At 36.7% G+C, this 15,724-nt stretch overlaps 1 protein-coding gene across 6 annotated transcripts in view; it reads right to left on the bottom strand.

Annotated features, from left to right (window-relative positions):
• The window catches only part of STRN (striatin), a 68,117-nt gene that overhangs the window by 8,010 nt on the left and 44,383 nt on the right, over window positions 1-15,724 (bottom strand). For 2 of the 6 annotated variants that reach the window (XM_017806597.1, XM_017806599.1), the window contains exons 8-15: window positions 15,457-15,567; window positions 12,996-13,082; window positions 12,305-12,448; window positions 9,160-9,296; window positions 4,574-4,749; window positions 3,543-3,590; window positions 2,737-2,858; window positions 1,704-1,871 (exon numbers count right to left, since the gene is read on the bottom strand). In XM_017806597.1, the coding sequence (XP_017662086.1) occupies window positions 1,704-1,871; window positions 2,737-2,858; window positions 3,543-3,590; window positions 4,574-4,749; window positions 9,160-9,296; window positions 12,305-12,448; window positions 12,996-13,082; window positions 15,457-15,567 (993 nt within the window). The remainder of the gene's footprint in view (window positions 1-1,703; window positions 1,872-2,736; window positions 2,859-3,542; window positions 3,591-4,573; window positions 4,750-9,159; window positions 9,297-12,304; window positions 12,449-12,995; window positions 13,083-15,456; window positions 15,568-15,724) is intronic. The other 4 variants (XM_017806598.1, XM_017806600.1, XM_017806602.1 and 1 more) reach the window with 4 other exon arrangements.

A 15,724-nucleotide genomic window follows, 5' to 3' on the forward strand; every position in this document is an offset into this window, starting at 1 on the left:
TATTAACTTAAAATCGGAGCTTAAAAAAATCCACCAAAGTTCTCAAGGTGCAAATTTTACACCCTGACATTGTCATCATAGGAAGTTATATAAATACATTATAAATTCATATTTCAAAGCTTTGTCCATCCTGCCTATTGTGGTATTTATCTGACCTCCTTACACTGTAGCTATCTGAACACTACCGGACAGAAGGTCAAATCAGCAAAGCTTGAGTATAGGATTTATCCCTTGGGATTTTTTTCCTCAAATGTCCTGTTCGCCACCTGCTATGTGAAAGAACAACACCAGTAGCAAGAGACGCCAGGAGGAGGAGGAAAAGATAGAGAGTGAGACACAGAATTTTAAGTAAACTAATGTTATAGATTCAGATAACACAGGAATATCATCATGTCTCTCTAAACTCTAAAGATTCATGGGAGAAACATCTTTTTGGACACAGGACCTCTGGAATATTTCTAAGGAATGGTGGTACTTATCTAGAGGTACTCCAAAAAGAGCAAAAAAAGGACTGGAGTGAGAAGAAAACACATTGTTTCTGAAGTGACCTTTTCTACTGCTGCCATGCATGGTGATCTGCAGCTTCTTGGGAGGCCTACAATGGTTAATCTAAAGGACTTAAATGATGAGTGAGAGTTTGTTCAAGGTTATCAATAAGCCATACGAAAACTAGGTTTCAAAGGAGGATCTTTGAATTTCACAACTTTGGCAAGACTAGTCCTCCCTCCCCCTTAATTTAATAATTAAAAACAAAACAACTCCCAAAAATACCCAACAGTTACCAGGAAGTTTTCAAAGTAGGCAGATAGGCAATAAGCTGGCAATAAGCCAGTTATGTTTTTTGTAGAATCCTGCAGACCTTTGGAAACATATTTTTGCAAAAACTAAAATATATGAAACATTTTTTATTTTGCTCAGTATAGCATAACAAGTAATGGTATATCTGACCAGCTTTATACCATAACTCGATAAGTCTGTTGAGTTATGCTAAAGTTTATTTTGCCTCAAAGTCTTTATGAAGAGCCAAGGAACTTTTGCAGCTCATGGTCTGTCTTTAGGACAATCAACTCCAAGAGAACTTGGCAACATCAGTGGGCTCATTCTGGACCACTTAGCAACTTCAAGAAATTAGACTCTAAATAGTGGGATTTTGATTTGTGCAAGACATTTCTGTAACTAAATCCAAAGATTAACATTATTTCAACTAGCAGTGCTTAGGATCAATAGGCTATCTATTTAGTTAATGTGCAAACTCAGAAATTCAACTGGAATCTCTGTGCTAGAGGCACAAGGAACAATTCTGGAAGGTACAATGACACGTGGCCTGAGACGAAGCACTGGCTACTCCAAACTTCTATTAGGAGAAGAAAGGGCTTTTTATTCTGGAAAAACCAAAAGCATACGCCTAATGGAAATTCAATTTGAAACTGAATTATGGAGTTGATACATTATACTTCTTGGTGCTAGTAACATCAGCAGATCATTTAAAGCAGTTGGCTTTTAGATGTATGTGACTGTCCCCCTGCACGTAGGTATATATTCAGCTAGCATCAAAAAAGAAGGGTCCCAAAATTTACTCTTCCCATATCATTCATAAGTATACAAAATCCAGCAAAAAAAGCAAGAAGTATTTCTATTCAGTAACCAAAATTATGTCAGTCTGAACAGGGATGTTCATGAACTTCTAGGGCAATTTTCTGTACCTTGATTATCATTAAATATATTGAGAGCTGGAGCAATTTCTGTAGCTTTCCATAAACGTATAGTGCCGTCTGCTGAACAGGACAGCAATCTCTGGTGCACTCCACTGTAAACCAGACCCCACACTGCATCAGTATGGCCTACAAAAGCACCTCTTAGAACAGAAGGATCTGCAAACAAAACACAACAAAACACATTTCAAAACAAAATCTGAATTACATCAATAGCTGTATCTTGATCTGTGTTTATGCACCAACCTCACGGAGCTAATCCATAAAAAAAACCCAAAGCCAATCATGTCATACCAATATAGAAGTTTCAATTATTCGGGTATTAAGATGCTTGAATTTCATCAACATACATGATATTCAGTTACCCAGTTTGCAACTAAAGGAACAAAACAACATTTCAGCAGAAGGGACATTACAGAAATGGGATAAACACACTTCAGTTTGTTTCGCTTTCAAGCAGCCATTAATGGTACATCAGTCCCTTTTATGCAAAAGTCAGCTTTGAGGCCAACTGCAGTTGGCTAAAGAAGTGAAAAATAAACTTAAAATCCAGAAACAAGGCTGACACCCATTCAGATCTGATAAATCGTACTGAACTGGGCCTTTTTATGTGTTTGTGGACAACATTAACAGCTTTGGTCTCAGACCATCAAATCTCTTTATCTAACTACACAGAAATTCGTCAAAGAAAAGAACACTAAAATACACATTTGCTGTACTTGCCAAATTATCAGGTTTAGTCCTGGACTTTTTGAATCTAGCTGTTTCTCAAAATTGTGATGAAATTAAGGTCTTTCTAAAGAAAATTTAAGACATCTAAAATTTAAGAAATTTTAAGACATTTTATCTTCTTATCAACCAGCATCAGCATTAAACCAAAAATTTACTTTAAGCAATTGAAGCTAACATTCGATTTGCTCTTTTAAACTTTCAAATAAGCATTATCTACAAAGTATCCTATTTTAACAAAAAACATTAATGTCACTAAACAATCATTTCACTGGTGTGTTTGACACCAACATACCGTAAGAGTCATAGGGGTCAACGTTCGGGTTGGTTGTGTTCCAGCCATGGATAAGGCCATCTGTTCCCCCACTGTAACACTGTTCACCATTACTGCTCATCACCACACAGAGCACTGGTCCACTGGAAGAAACCCCCAAAGAAACATTTAATATTAACATTTTCACTATGTGAAATGCAATGCCAACAGAATCTTCAAATTTTCCCGCTAGATACAATTGACTTGCTGCACGCATTGCAACAAAAATTCCACATAATGATATCATAAGCTACAACACTTCCCACAAAAAAACCTCCACAATATTTGGTAACGTAACTACAATCAGAACAATATAATCATTAGGCACATGAAATGTGAGAAGTGTCACACTTTCAAACTGTAGGGTTTTTTATTTCGCATAAGCAGCTTCTTTTCCCTTCGTAAAAGATCTAAGGCTCTTTCGTGAAATAATTTCAGTAGATTTAAATTCACTGCATTCATTCTTCTTCAGCTTCCTTCTACATATGCACACATCTGACAAAAATGCAAGAGCTGCAATAATGAACAGAACACTTAATCAAATTGGAACTGTATAATTTGTAGGTTTTTAATTTTAAAATTGTGGTCTACCCAGCTTCAGACATAAATAATTATGCAGAAAGGAGATGGACGCATGCAGATATTTTAAATAAAATGGGAACTAAAGACATCACAACTAAAGAAATCAGTAGCTGATAAGGTGGAAATTACCTTTTAAAAAAATTCTGTTTCTGTTTAAAAAATGTATCTTTCTCAAAATACGACAATATTTCCCAGAAAATACTTACTTATGTGCTCTGAAGGTGTATATTGGCTCTACATCAAGAGAAGCACTCCTAAATGAAGTACAAGGAAATGTTAACATGTATATGATCTTACACAATGCTTTACAAAAATGTGTTAAATTCTTAAAATCACTGTTACGTCTTTTGCAGTGTTTCCCCCACAACTTTCAACACAATTTTTCACATGTCTAGGAACTATTCGCAATCTTTCATTTGCAGGATTTGTTGTTTGGTTTGTTTTTTCAGTTTAAAGACCTTCAAGGCAGTTCACAAACTCTCACAGATCAATCAAGCCAGTAGGTAGCTACACCAGTGGTGAGGAAGGAGTGGAGAGACATCAGTATCACATGGACTATATCATTAAGTGCTCCAAACCCCTATTAGAGTAAAGGAGTTTTTGACTCCTTGTTTTTATATCAAGGCTGTAGCAAAAAATTTGCTGCTCTGGACTTTATCAATCCGGTGCTTGTTACAGGCTGAGGGAAGACCCCATGTTATGCCCAGTCCTCCTCAAAGGTCTGACGTACTCCCTTACCATTACCTTACCATTATTAGCCCTGCTACCAAATTGCTCTCATTTCTGCAAATCCCAGCAACTCACAAGAGACAGTGTACAAAGGTAACATCTCAAAGTTTAAAGCTGTACACATGTATATGCATGTATGTGTATACATACATATGCATATATATAAAAATGCATCTTATACATTTATATCCACATGCAAGCACACTAACAGGCCGCATACAAATATTTTCACTAGTAAATTAATTTGTCATGTTATCTGCAAGGAAAATATAAAAATGTGAATGGTTTTCCTTCTTACAAACAAAATACACTCAGGAACACACATGGATTTCTTCTGGCACTCTTCAGAAGTCTCCACACTACTCTGTGAACTTGTTTTCCTACTCTTAAAGTCAAGGAACACTTTCCACGAACTCCAAGGGCCATCCTGTGAAGTGGTATCTACAATTATCTTTTTTCTTCATATATTAAAACTGTTCTTGAAGCAAAGCAGAAAAAAAAATCTTACTTTTTTGCTGGGGCTGTTTTTTGTAAATTCCACATTTTTAAAGTATGGTCCTCTGAAGCTGTTATTAAGACTGGTTCAACCGGATGAAAAGCGAGACCTCTTATTCCATCAAAGTGACTTCTTAATGTAAATTTGGGGTTCCAAGTCTTTCTCAATGCATCCTTATTGTTGGCTATCTAATAAAAAAAATGCCAAACTTGTAATTAATCTGGAAGCCACAACAAAAGGAAGACATTAGAAATTCAGTTTGGCATTTTCAGAAGATTTCCGCTTTTCAAAACAACCTGCTCTTGAAAAACAGATCACTTAACACTAACCAGATAATACAAAATGAGAATGAAGGTAGATGTATTCCATACAACAAGTAATGTCTTGTCCACAGTAATATGTTCTATGCAAATCTGAAATACTCCCATGTCTGTAAAATTACACAATTTAAAAGCACTGATACTTAAATGAAATCAGTTAGGTATTTGAAATTTGATCTATACCTACTAGCTCATTCACTTTAACACTGGGCTTGACTCAACCAACCAGTGGTCCCTGAATATCCAAAATACAAATGACATGGCACCTCTGAAGTAAAGATCTGAGAGAAACAGAAGATTCTGGAAGCACAGAAAGGAACACAAGCTAACTTACTCATCTAAGGCAACTCAAGCTCTGTAATAATGCAAGACAAGTAAAGGTTGCCAGAAAATAAAAAAAAAAAGGCAAAAAAGACTTGGCTACACACTAAGAATATAACTGGCAAGTGATAAGCTATCATGCATACAGACACAATTATTTGGCAATAAATGCATTTTAGAAGATCCAAAAAGAAAGCCTTTTAAAAAAATAACATTTACTCCAATATTGCTCCTCTGAACAAATGTTGACACAAAATGCTGAACAGACTTTTTCATTCTGTCAGTCAACAATGCCATAAGTTAAATTTACCTTTCCATAACCACTATGGTTACGGAAAATCAAGAAAACAAGCAATTGTACTGATGTTTTATTATGTTGAAATCTACAGATAATCCGAAATAATTTATATCATTAAGTGCAAAGAAGAGACAACTGTTTTGAGCTTCTCCAAGAATCTATATTTTATTCTAGGCAGTGGAGGGAGGAAGAGGAGGTTTAAGAACAGAAGTGCTTTTTCTTAGGTTTTGTTACATCTGAATTTAATAATAAAAATATGCATCAATTAAGAAGTTCTGTACATTTTAAACCAGGAGAAAGGAGCTGTAACAAATGCAGGCTTAGTCTTTCTTTTAGTATTTCTTAATAATTATATACTGCCTTGCTCGGGGAGACAACTCAGTTTCTTTGCCAGTTTACTGAGCCAAGTTGGCTCAATGAGGGAACAGACAAATGCTCAAGCTGGTACAAGGATGGGGCAGGACTGCACAGTTAGCAGCTCTGGCAGGTTTTCTGGAGATTGGCCAAGAAAGCCTCAGCAAAAAGGGTACAAGATGTACAGAGTATTCACAGATATCTGGAGAGGAATTTGGTTGCCTCAACACAGGCACTCAATGCCAAACAGGTGACGGAGGGAACCCGCCTGCCCTCCAGCTGCCATACCAGCAGCACAGGTCCTGCATCACACCTGCAAATGCCACGAAGACACCTCAGATGGCCTAACAGTGAATTCCAGTTCTGGACGGGTAATAGTCTTCATTTGCTTCTGATTTATTCAAAGGTGCCCTTCCAAAGGAGTCCGAGATGATTAGCTTACAAATTGGGAAGTAGATGGAGGGACGCAGATGAGGGCATTCCCAAGCCAGCAGACCAGCAGCAGAAGAAACAGATCCTAGCCCTGATGCACCACCTACCCGGCTGCACCACATCACTCCGCCCACCAGTCTCTCAAGCTGTGAGAGGCTGGGTTAGTAAACACAATAGCCAACCTCCTTCTGTCTCTCCCCACTGAAATGCAACTGTGACAAGCAGTTTGGGGGGATGTTCAACCCCAAAATTAGCACCTGATCAGGATTTGCTACTAATAATAATATTTGCATCTACACAGACAAATCAAAAAGTCCAGAAACAGCAATGACATGCAAGTAGGATCGCAAACACTTCTCTCATTCGAAGTTGTAGGAAATCAAGCAAGAGACTACTGCAAAGTCCAAAACCTCTATTATAATCTTATGAAGCTGCTTAATCTATCCAGAAGATTAGAGAAAAAACCAGAATCAACCAAAGTGAAAGACCAATGCTAAGATAACAATGTGTAAAGCAAGGAAAAAGAAAAGATAAACTTGTGATTATCAGCTAGCAATCTGGAAAATATCACCTTGTTAGATACTCTAAAAATGTACTCATAGAAGAAAAAATTTCTCTTTTAAGTAATAAATTCATAATATTCATTACCGAGTGAAAACCATTCTTTAATTTACAGACAGTCAAAGCAATATGTAGAAACCAAAACCATGAAATGAGGTAGGCTAGTGCTGCCATGTTTTAGAAAAAAAGAATCTAGTAAAAATATCAGTGGGATGAAAGGGACTGAAAATGGGAAAGTGCCTGCAGCTCTTGAGAGCAAATATATTTAAAGACAGATGTACCTTGTCTTTCAACTTTATTCTCCATATGATTCAAAATTGTCACTTAAAAATAATACACTAAATTTTCACTAATCCTTCCTGATTCACACTCGGCAGTTGGAAGAAGATATGAAATAGGCCAAAACAGCAACATCATCTGTAAGCTAAACTTCCAGTGAAACTTGAAATAGAAAAACCAGGCTTTCATTTTGCTTCAATGAAGTGCACAGTGACAATAGTGAGTAGCTTTGTAAATGTTGTGGGTTTTTTTTTTAATCATCAGCACTAAAAAAAGGTAAGGGTTGAGGTAAGCATGACTATGAATTCCTGATCGTAGAACTCCAGAAAGGCATTTAACAAATGAACAAACAGAAGTTAGTACTCTCCACCATGCAGGATAGGATAGGAGTGGCTAAAGAAATGCTGAATTCCACAAATGAAAGCTGTTAATTCAGAATAGGGAGACATGAACAAACAAAACAGTTTATATGGACACTTGAACAGTGAAGTCAAGTAACGAAAGCATTAACATCTCATTCAGATGGTTTAGGTTTGTCATGTCCTCTGAATTTAAAAATTCAGCATCGAAGTTTTAGGTGTACCTGTAAAAGCAAATGATTTGTACACCATCTTAACCCTTTCTGAAGGCATAATTAGAGAAGATGAGCAAAAAAATTAAGAACTGAGCCCAAATTAGGAAATAATGCTAAAATACTGAATTTTAGCAGAAATGTTCTGTATTATTGCAATCAAAACGATTCACAACACATCACATGCTCACAAACTTGCTATAGTAGTAGAGCATATCTCTGCAATAGCACTCTCAAAATGTGTCTAAAATTTTATTAATTTTATAATTTATTGCTTTACAAGTACACACAAGGGTAGAACTTCAAAGTAAGGACCCGCAGGTTATTTCTGGAGTCTCAGACTTGACTTGTGATAGTAAAATCCCAGATGGTGATTACTTAAGGGTCAGATTTACTGAAAGGTAGGATTCTTCACCAACACACAATACTGAAAATGATCTCTGAAATCCCTCAACCTTGACAGAGCTGGGCAATGCAATAGCAGCATTGATCTGAAGCTGACAGATCACAAGGAGCACATTAGTAAAGTAATACCTGAAGTATCTTTTCCCAAGAAATCAGAAATAGAGACAAAAATTGTGTATGACTGAAAAGAAGCAATTTTAAAGAAAGTTTTTCATAAAAAGTGAAAGAAAAACAAGCTGTAGGCTACACATACAGCCACAGAAGTGCTGGCCACAAAACCCTCCTAAACAGTCTCTGGTCCAGTTTCCCATTTGAAATGAGACTACTGCCCACACAATGTGAACCACAGGGCTCCCCCAGCCAAGTCTTTAACATCTCCCAGGAGAGGGATTCCACTGTGTCTCTGGGCCAGTTGTTTCACTATCACCTCCTACATAACACTTCCTCCCCCAGTGTCTTACCTGAACCTCCCAAGCCAGAATTTGCTATTGTTTCCTCTTCTTTTAATGCCTGGCACTACGGAGAAGCTTGGCTCTGTCATCCTTACAAGCACTCTTCCAGTACCTGCAGACTGCTATTTGAGCACCCCTCAGCCTCCTAAGAGCTGAACAAGAGTAGCTCCTTTAACATCTATTCATCAGTCACATGCTACTGGACTCTCTACAATTTCTCTAAAACCCTCTTGAAGTGGAGGGGCCCAAAACTCCATGCGGGCCATGCAGAAGGGACATAAACTTCCCTCAATCTACTGGCCATACAGCTCCTAATTTTGCTCAGTCACTGGGGTTACACACACCCACATGTATCACTATAACTAATTACATTTACTTTCAACTACTCGCATGACGTGGCAGGCAAATGAGGAGAGGGGCTTGCAGAGAGCTTGAAGGCCGCTGTGTATGGGAAAAACAATTTTATCAAGTAAAAATTTGTGACAACCTCTGGCAGGATAATTTCATCTGGAGAATGTTTTCTGCTGAGTCTACACACATGTAACTTGCATCCGCCTTCAACAAAAAGACAGTAAGACCTTGAGTTACCAATAATAACCACTTACATCATAAGTCAGTGAATCTGCCTCATTTGCTACAGTAAGGCCTGCCAGTTCTCCAAGACCCAGCTCATTTTCAAGGGCTTCGTCTGTTCCCATAATGAAAGATTTCCCTGAAGAAGGAGGGAATGTTAAAGCTTCCACTGCAAGAAACCAAAACAAAACAAAAAAAATCTTGAAATTTGGGGTTATACAACATTGAATAACAAAAGTACATTTTCCACTTTCAAAATTCTAAACATCTTACAAGTAGCTGAGGGGAAAAAAGATATACAGAGGTGCATAAAAAAATAGTTGCTCTAAAGATAATCACTGTACTTACCAATAAACAGCATCCTCTGAACATACTTGCACTTGAGGTGTGCATGACTCAGTAAGTGCAATTAGCCACAGGCGGGAAGAGGACACGACCATTCGCCCATAAATAATGTACAAGTAACACAGAACAGCTCAGACCCTTCCCCAACTCTGCCACAAAATATGCAAAAAGGTGCTGAAGAAGCAACAAAAATGCATATAAGAATAGCTGGTGGGAGCAGTTGGACCCTTCCTTCCAAACATGGTATCCACACCTTCCTAACGCGGTATCCACACACATCCAAAAGCACGTCCACAATGAAGCTGTTTACATGCACTCCAATCGAGCAATACGACCAGAAGCTGACAATTCATTGCTACCTGTAAAATCAGTTTAATTACCAAACAGGTTGCTCAGCACTGAATTCCATGTTTGTACTAGCAGTATCCAAACTTACTAGTTAACAGCTTCTATAGCATGCCTATAGGAGCTTCAATCACTGTAACATGAACACATCCATAGGCAGATTCTCTAGAAGCAGGAAGATCAAAGGCTAAGGAGTACAGCATACACACTTATATCACATGAAGCTCTGCATCAAGTGGTACAACTCAAAAGCTTTACTAAGTTCCCTGTACAGTAGCTCTCCAAGCCTACACAGCGCAAAAGGAGGACTGAATAGATGAAAATGTGTTATCTTCTGCATACAAGAAACTTCACTGATCTTTATACAACTTTTATCTCAAATTACAAGGCTTTTTAAATAAATTACAATCTTTTCACCTTTTAGCTCCATTGTAAATACAAGCCTTGGCAAATACTGTTGGAATCAGGGAGAGAGAGAAGGAAATGCCACCTCATTCTTAGCGTCTGTTTAAGTCTAACAGCACCGATACTAGGTTAAAACCAAGAGAAATGCAGTTTACAATCAATAGCCTGATCTGTTCAGACTGCTTCCCTCTTGTCGCAAAGGCATCAGGTTCAGATGCCATCCAATTCACCTTCAGTTCACCCAGCATAAAGCAAGCTAATCTTTCCATTCCACATTCACATCTCTATTGCGTGTTCTGTTTGCTTTCCACTATTTTTTACAACCAAATAAAAGCCTTTCAAACTCTACTGTTCGATCAGGTCTCTTAGTTACTACCTTTTAATCACAAACATCTCTTACCTTCTTCACCCTGAAGTCGACACTACCATTCTCTTTTTCTCTTTTGAATTTATGATAAAATACTCCACTCAACACACAATACATACAGGACATCAAATCTGAAAAGTTACTATAATAAAAACATTGTATGCCAAAAATATCATGGTGTTTCAGTTTTACAAAGGAATACACAGCTCATAGTTTGCAATACTGAACTCAGACTGATAAAAATCAGCTGTCCTCCTCTTTTTTTGTGAGAGTGCATTTGAATGTCTGAATTAAAAAACACATTATTGAAAGGACATGAAAATAGTGCTCTGCTAACATAGCTCTCAGTACATGTGAGAAAAGTTGGAAATGAAACATTCAACAAAAAATTCCTCCACTTCCCCAAGTGTTGCTAAGTTACCCCCTTCTTTCATAAAGAAAACCACTGAGCATGAAGGAAACAGAACTACTGAGATCTTCGGTAACTATGCCGCATGCCGGGACTTTTTATGCATCTTAATTATAACTTGGCCGACCTACTATTTCACACTCACTGAAAGACTGCTAAGTAGAACTCATGTTTTGCTCATTTTTCAAAACACGTATTTACCATCTAAATAGGGTACATGATATCGTAGAATCATAGAATGGTTTGGGTTGGAAGGGACCTTAAAGATCATCCAGTTCCAAGCAGCCACGTAGGGACACCTTCCACCAGACCACATTGCTTAAAGCCCCATCCAGTCTGGAGCTGAACACTTCCAGAGATGAGGCATCCATAACTCTCTGGGCAATCTGTTCCAGTGTCTCACCACCTTCACTGTACAGAATTTCTTCCTAATACCTAATCTAAACTTGCTCTCTTTCAGTTTGAAGCCACTCCCCCTTGTCCTATCACTACATGCCCTTGTAAAAAGTCCCTCTCCAGATCTCTTGTAGGCTCCCTTTAGGCAAGCTAAGGCTGCAATATGATCTTTGACAAATTAATATAGCCTCATACACTATATGTTATTATGCTTCATATTATAGCATTCAAATATTGAATCAAATAGATGGTTCAGCATTTTTCAGACATAATACTAGTGAAGATAACCACATGCTTCATTGCAAAGATGTGTGGCCTTCCACACAAGAATTTTTTTTTAATGTTTGGAATACATTACGGAAAGAAATACAGAGGCAAGCTCTAAGTTGTTCAGTATGATTCACTACATAATCACCACATGCATTTAAAAGCTATAGCTAGCCACCTGTGCTTACCTGCAGAGCCTCTATCTTACACTTAAAAAAAAAGAGCACATTTGTATGTATGTGTATATATATACATACATACATTTAAAATTATGTGCATGGGGAGAAAAAAAGATGCTCTTATGTCCTCAGAGCTTATGTTCCCCACTTGGCTACCAGATTTGAGCACAAACAAAAGCAAGCGATTTAAGATCGTCATATTACGAAGTCACCATGTGCCAAATTATTTTTTCTATCATGTTCAAAGTTATTCAGCCAAGACTTGACCTTAGGTAGGTGTCTTGACCTTACTAATAGGGACCAGAAAGAAGGAATGGCAATGCCATGTGTTGCACTTAGACACAATTGGAATTTGCTGAATCGTAATTTGTAAAGTGCTCGGAAAGTCTTAGAGGATAAACTTTAAGAAGGAACTATAAACATCCATCCTTTACTAAGGTGTTATGCACATCTTTAATATTTACCTTCATCCGTCCTGTTTATCTCATGTTCAATGAGCCTTGAACTACTGGGCCTAGAAGAAGGTGCAACAGATGGCTGTAACGAAGGGAGATCATCAACATCTCTCAAGTTTGCAAGCATATCTTGCAGCTTTGACCTGTTGGGCCCTAACCAGAAAAAAAACCAAAAAATTAAATGGTTTATGCATAGTTCACGATGACACTACTTAGATATGCTACAGCAGCACATGCAACAATGGATCCTACCTTGCATTATGACATTACCACAGAAAAGCTAATGAGCACCTATTTTCAGCAGTAACTAATCATCCAGCATGAAATGAATTTCTTGAAAAGAAAGCGATAGAAGCAACTGAGAATTGAGAACACACAATTTTCCCCGTATGTATAAACTCATACTGCTACTTTTATGGGATGCTGAAGAATGCCTCCAACTGAGTCATACTGATTATTAGAATATTTACTTTTCCAAAACAATAGCCGACATCTGTGAATATTTTAGAATTTGTGCATCAGGTACTTTGCGCAGCGTATTCTTATGACAACATTATTATTTTAAATTTATTTGTGCAGTAGTGTAGTATTGTGAACTATATAATCCAAAAAGTTATACTTAAATATAATGCAACTGGATTCACTGGCCTACTTCCTGAAGCTACATATGGTGAAGACCCATGCCCTTCTTGACACTTACCTGTGCTTTGCTCCATCATTTTCCCACATCCCTGTTTTGACTGTTTTATATAGGATTGAGGCTGAAACATATCTTCGGTAGTTTTTCCTGTTGTAAGTTTAATTAAGAATGGGAAAATGTCTTACCCATAGTCCATTATGTTTTTTCCTAGACCAGTAAATAATACAGCTATTTTTAAGCAGCTTTAATACAGCAGTGTACTCTAATATATGTATTTTCTCATAAAACGATTTTATGATTCTATTCTCTTACTACTTCGCAGGAATGTTTACTACAGCCTTGCAAAATCATAAGTTTACTAATGCAGTTGCAAACTCTACTTTGTCCACCCTAACCATAATGACTTATAATAAACTAAATTGTATTTAACTTGTCTGTCACCAAAATATTACTCAATCGAGGAAAACACTAAGAAGGATTTTGCAAGATTGTTTTATATAATATCTGGTTTATAAAAACAATATTTTACTTAGTAGCAGTTCAGTGTCTAAGCACCATGTATGATGGGATTAAAGTCATAGAAACAAACTTTATAAAATTAATGTCAAAATATTTAGTCTCTTCTTTTCCTCCAGACTGCCTTCCTCACATTCTTCTTCACTATTGTGCAATATCATGAATAACTGAAAACAGGCTGTGATTCTTCCTGATTTTTCTGCATTGATGCCCTTCCAACAATAGTTTGTACATGGAAAGATGCTTAATCTTACTGCTGCAGTAAACCATTTTGTCTTCCAAGATCAAACCAATCAAGTCAATCCAAAACGTACTGTAAAGGTACTGAGCAGTAGTTATCTTCATGAAGGAGCACTGGATGTCCAAGTGCTGCCTTTACATCATGATTTTTTCTCATAAATATATATATATATATAAAAATTTATATTATTATCATAAATATATAAAACACGTTCCAATAATATCTATGTCTATACTAGCAATTAAGTTTTATTATCAAAAATAAAAATTCTCAACAGCTGTTCAAGAATAGAATTTCAACAGTTTGATTAAATAATCTCTGCTAAGCTAACCCTACAGCTATTACCCTGAACTACTGATTATTAGAGACAGACATTAGCATGTCTGTATATTTTAAAAATAACAGACAAGTTACAAAAATCAATTTCGCTGAAGTCATATATTGGCATGCCCTGTCTACCTTAACTATAAAGAAATTTAGAATCAATTTTATGAAACATGAACACTTTAGTTGGCCAGCTCAGCTTCTTGTAAGACTTGCAATTAAATTCCAGTAAATTAAATTATCCTAAAGATGACAAAAATATCTCTTGAGAAATTTAAAACATAGTAATCATTTACTTTTTTTAATCAAAAAAGAAAAAAAGGACATTTAGAGTATGTATTTGATAACACAATTTCAGCAACACAACCAACTGCTGAGCAGGATCTTATAAGAGTATCAATACAAAAAGTAAAATAACAAGTCAGCCTCAATGATGGGAGGATCTGACACTTCTCTATCATTATGCATATCTCTTTGGAAGTAGAAATTTCCTCCGTATTCATAAGCATCTTCCCACAAAGGGAGAAACATCTCTCAAATTTCTTACCAGGCTACATGCAATATTATTAATATACATCTTTCACACATAAATTCTCAATATGGCTAGATGTTTGAAATATTGCTGTGAATACAGTGTTTCATTTTAAACACTTTGTCTGAGTTCAAAAAGTTTTAACGCTTACTTATCAAAACCCACTGATTTTACAAAATATATCTGTATTTCAAAAAATATAACAAAAAAATAATACAGGGCTAGAAACTGTATTTCAGATACTGATCATAGTTTTTTGTTTGGATAACAATATCCAACTTTTTAAAGGCTAGTCCCAGAGATATGAAAGTCAATAAAGAAATCCTGTGATTTACAAATAAACTGATGGTCATGGTTGCTTCCTATTTCGAGCCCTGCATAACAAATTATGATGATAGCATGACTTTCATGTTGTGAATGTTAAGTATAAACAGGGGTAGAAATTAACCTGTTTTCTCCCACTGTCATCTAATAGGATACTCAAGACAGTTTCCAGTTTGGTTTCTGTATTTATTTATATACCAGACTTTAACTCTTCCTGTGAAACTGGCATGTTTCCAGCTAAGAAAGGGTTCTGAAGTCTTCTGTATTGAAGTGTGAACTATTAAACCAATGCCTTTTACAATTTAAGTATCTAAACAACAAAAGTATAAAATATGCTCAAAGTAAGAATTTTTAACTAATCCAACACTTGGTTGGAAGATGTTATATCTAATCCCCAACTATTTATCGGGCAACTTGATTGTCTGTCATTAATTTCAACCCCTGAGAACTGGTGAACAGGAAAGCAGTCAGGAGCAGCAAAGTAAAAGAGTAAGTAATTTTAGGAAAACATTGAAAGAGAGATAGAATTAAGGGTGTGAAAGATGTGAGATTTATGATTTTAAAGTGCAATGTTTTCCACTTACTCTTCACCCCCTTTTTCCCCTTGCGCTCCTTTTTGTATTGTTCCTTGAGTTTGGTTATAACTCCCTGGTCGACATTCCAGGCTTCAGGCATGAGACACTGGTCTTCCTTTTCTAAACAAAGTGAAACAAATGAAACATCCTTTTTCAATAATGTCACCAAGTGATCTCCACTGAAGGAGGCAACAGCTGCTGTCAATGGCATTTGTCTTTTATTTTAAACAGACAGAAATAGCACCAAGCTTCTGAAAGCTGTAAAACTGCTACTCAC

Source organism: Lepidothrix coronata, unplaced genomic scaffold (assembly GCF_001604755.1).
Source record: "Lepidothrix coronata isolate B3197 unplaced genomic scaffold, Lepidothrix_coronata-1.0 Scaffold16, whole genome shotgun sequence".
In the NCBI taxonomy this organism is placed as follows: domain Eukaryota; kingdom Metazoa; phylum Chordata; class Aves; order Passeriformes; family Pipridae; genus Lepidothrix; species Lepidothrix coronata.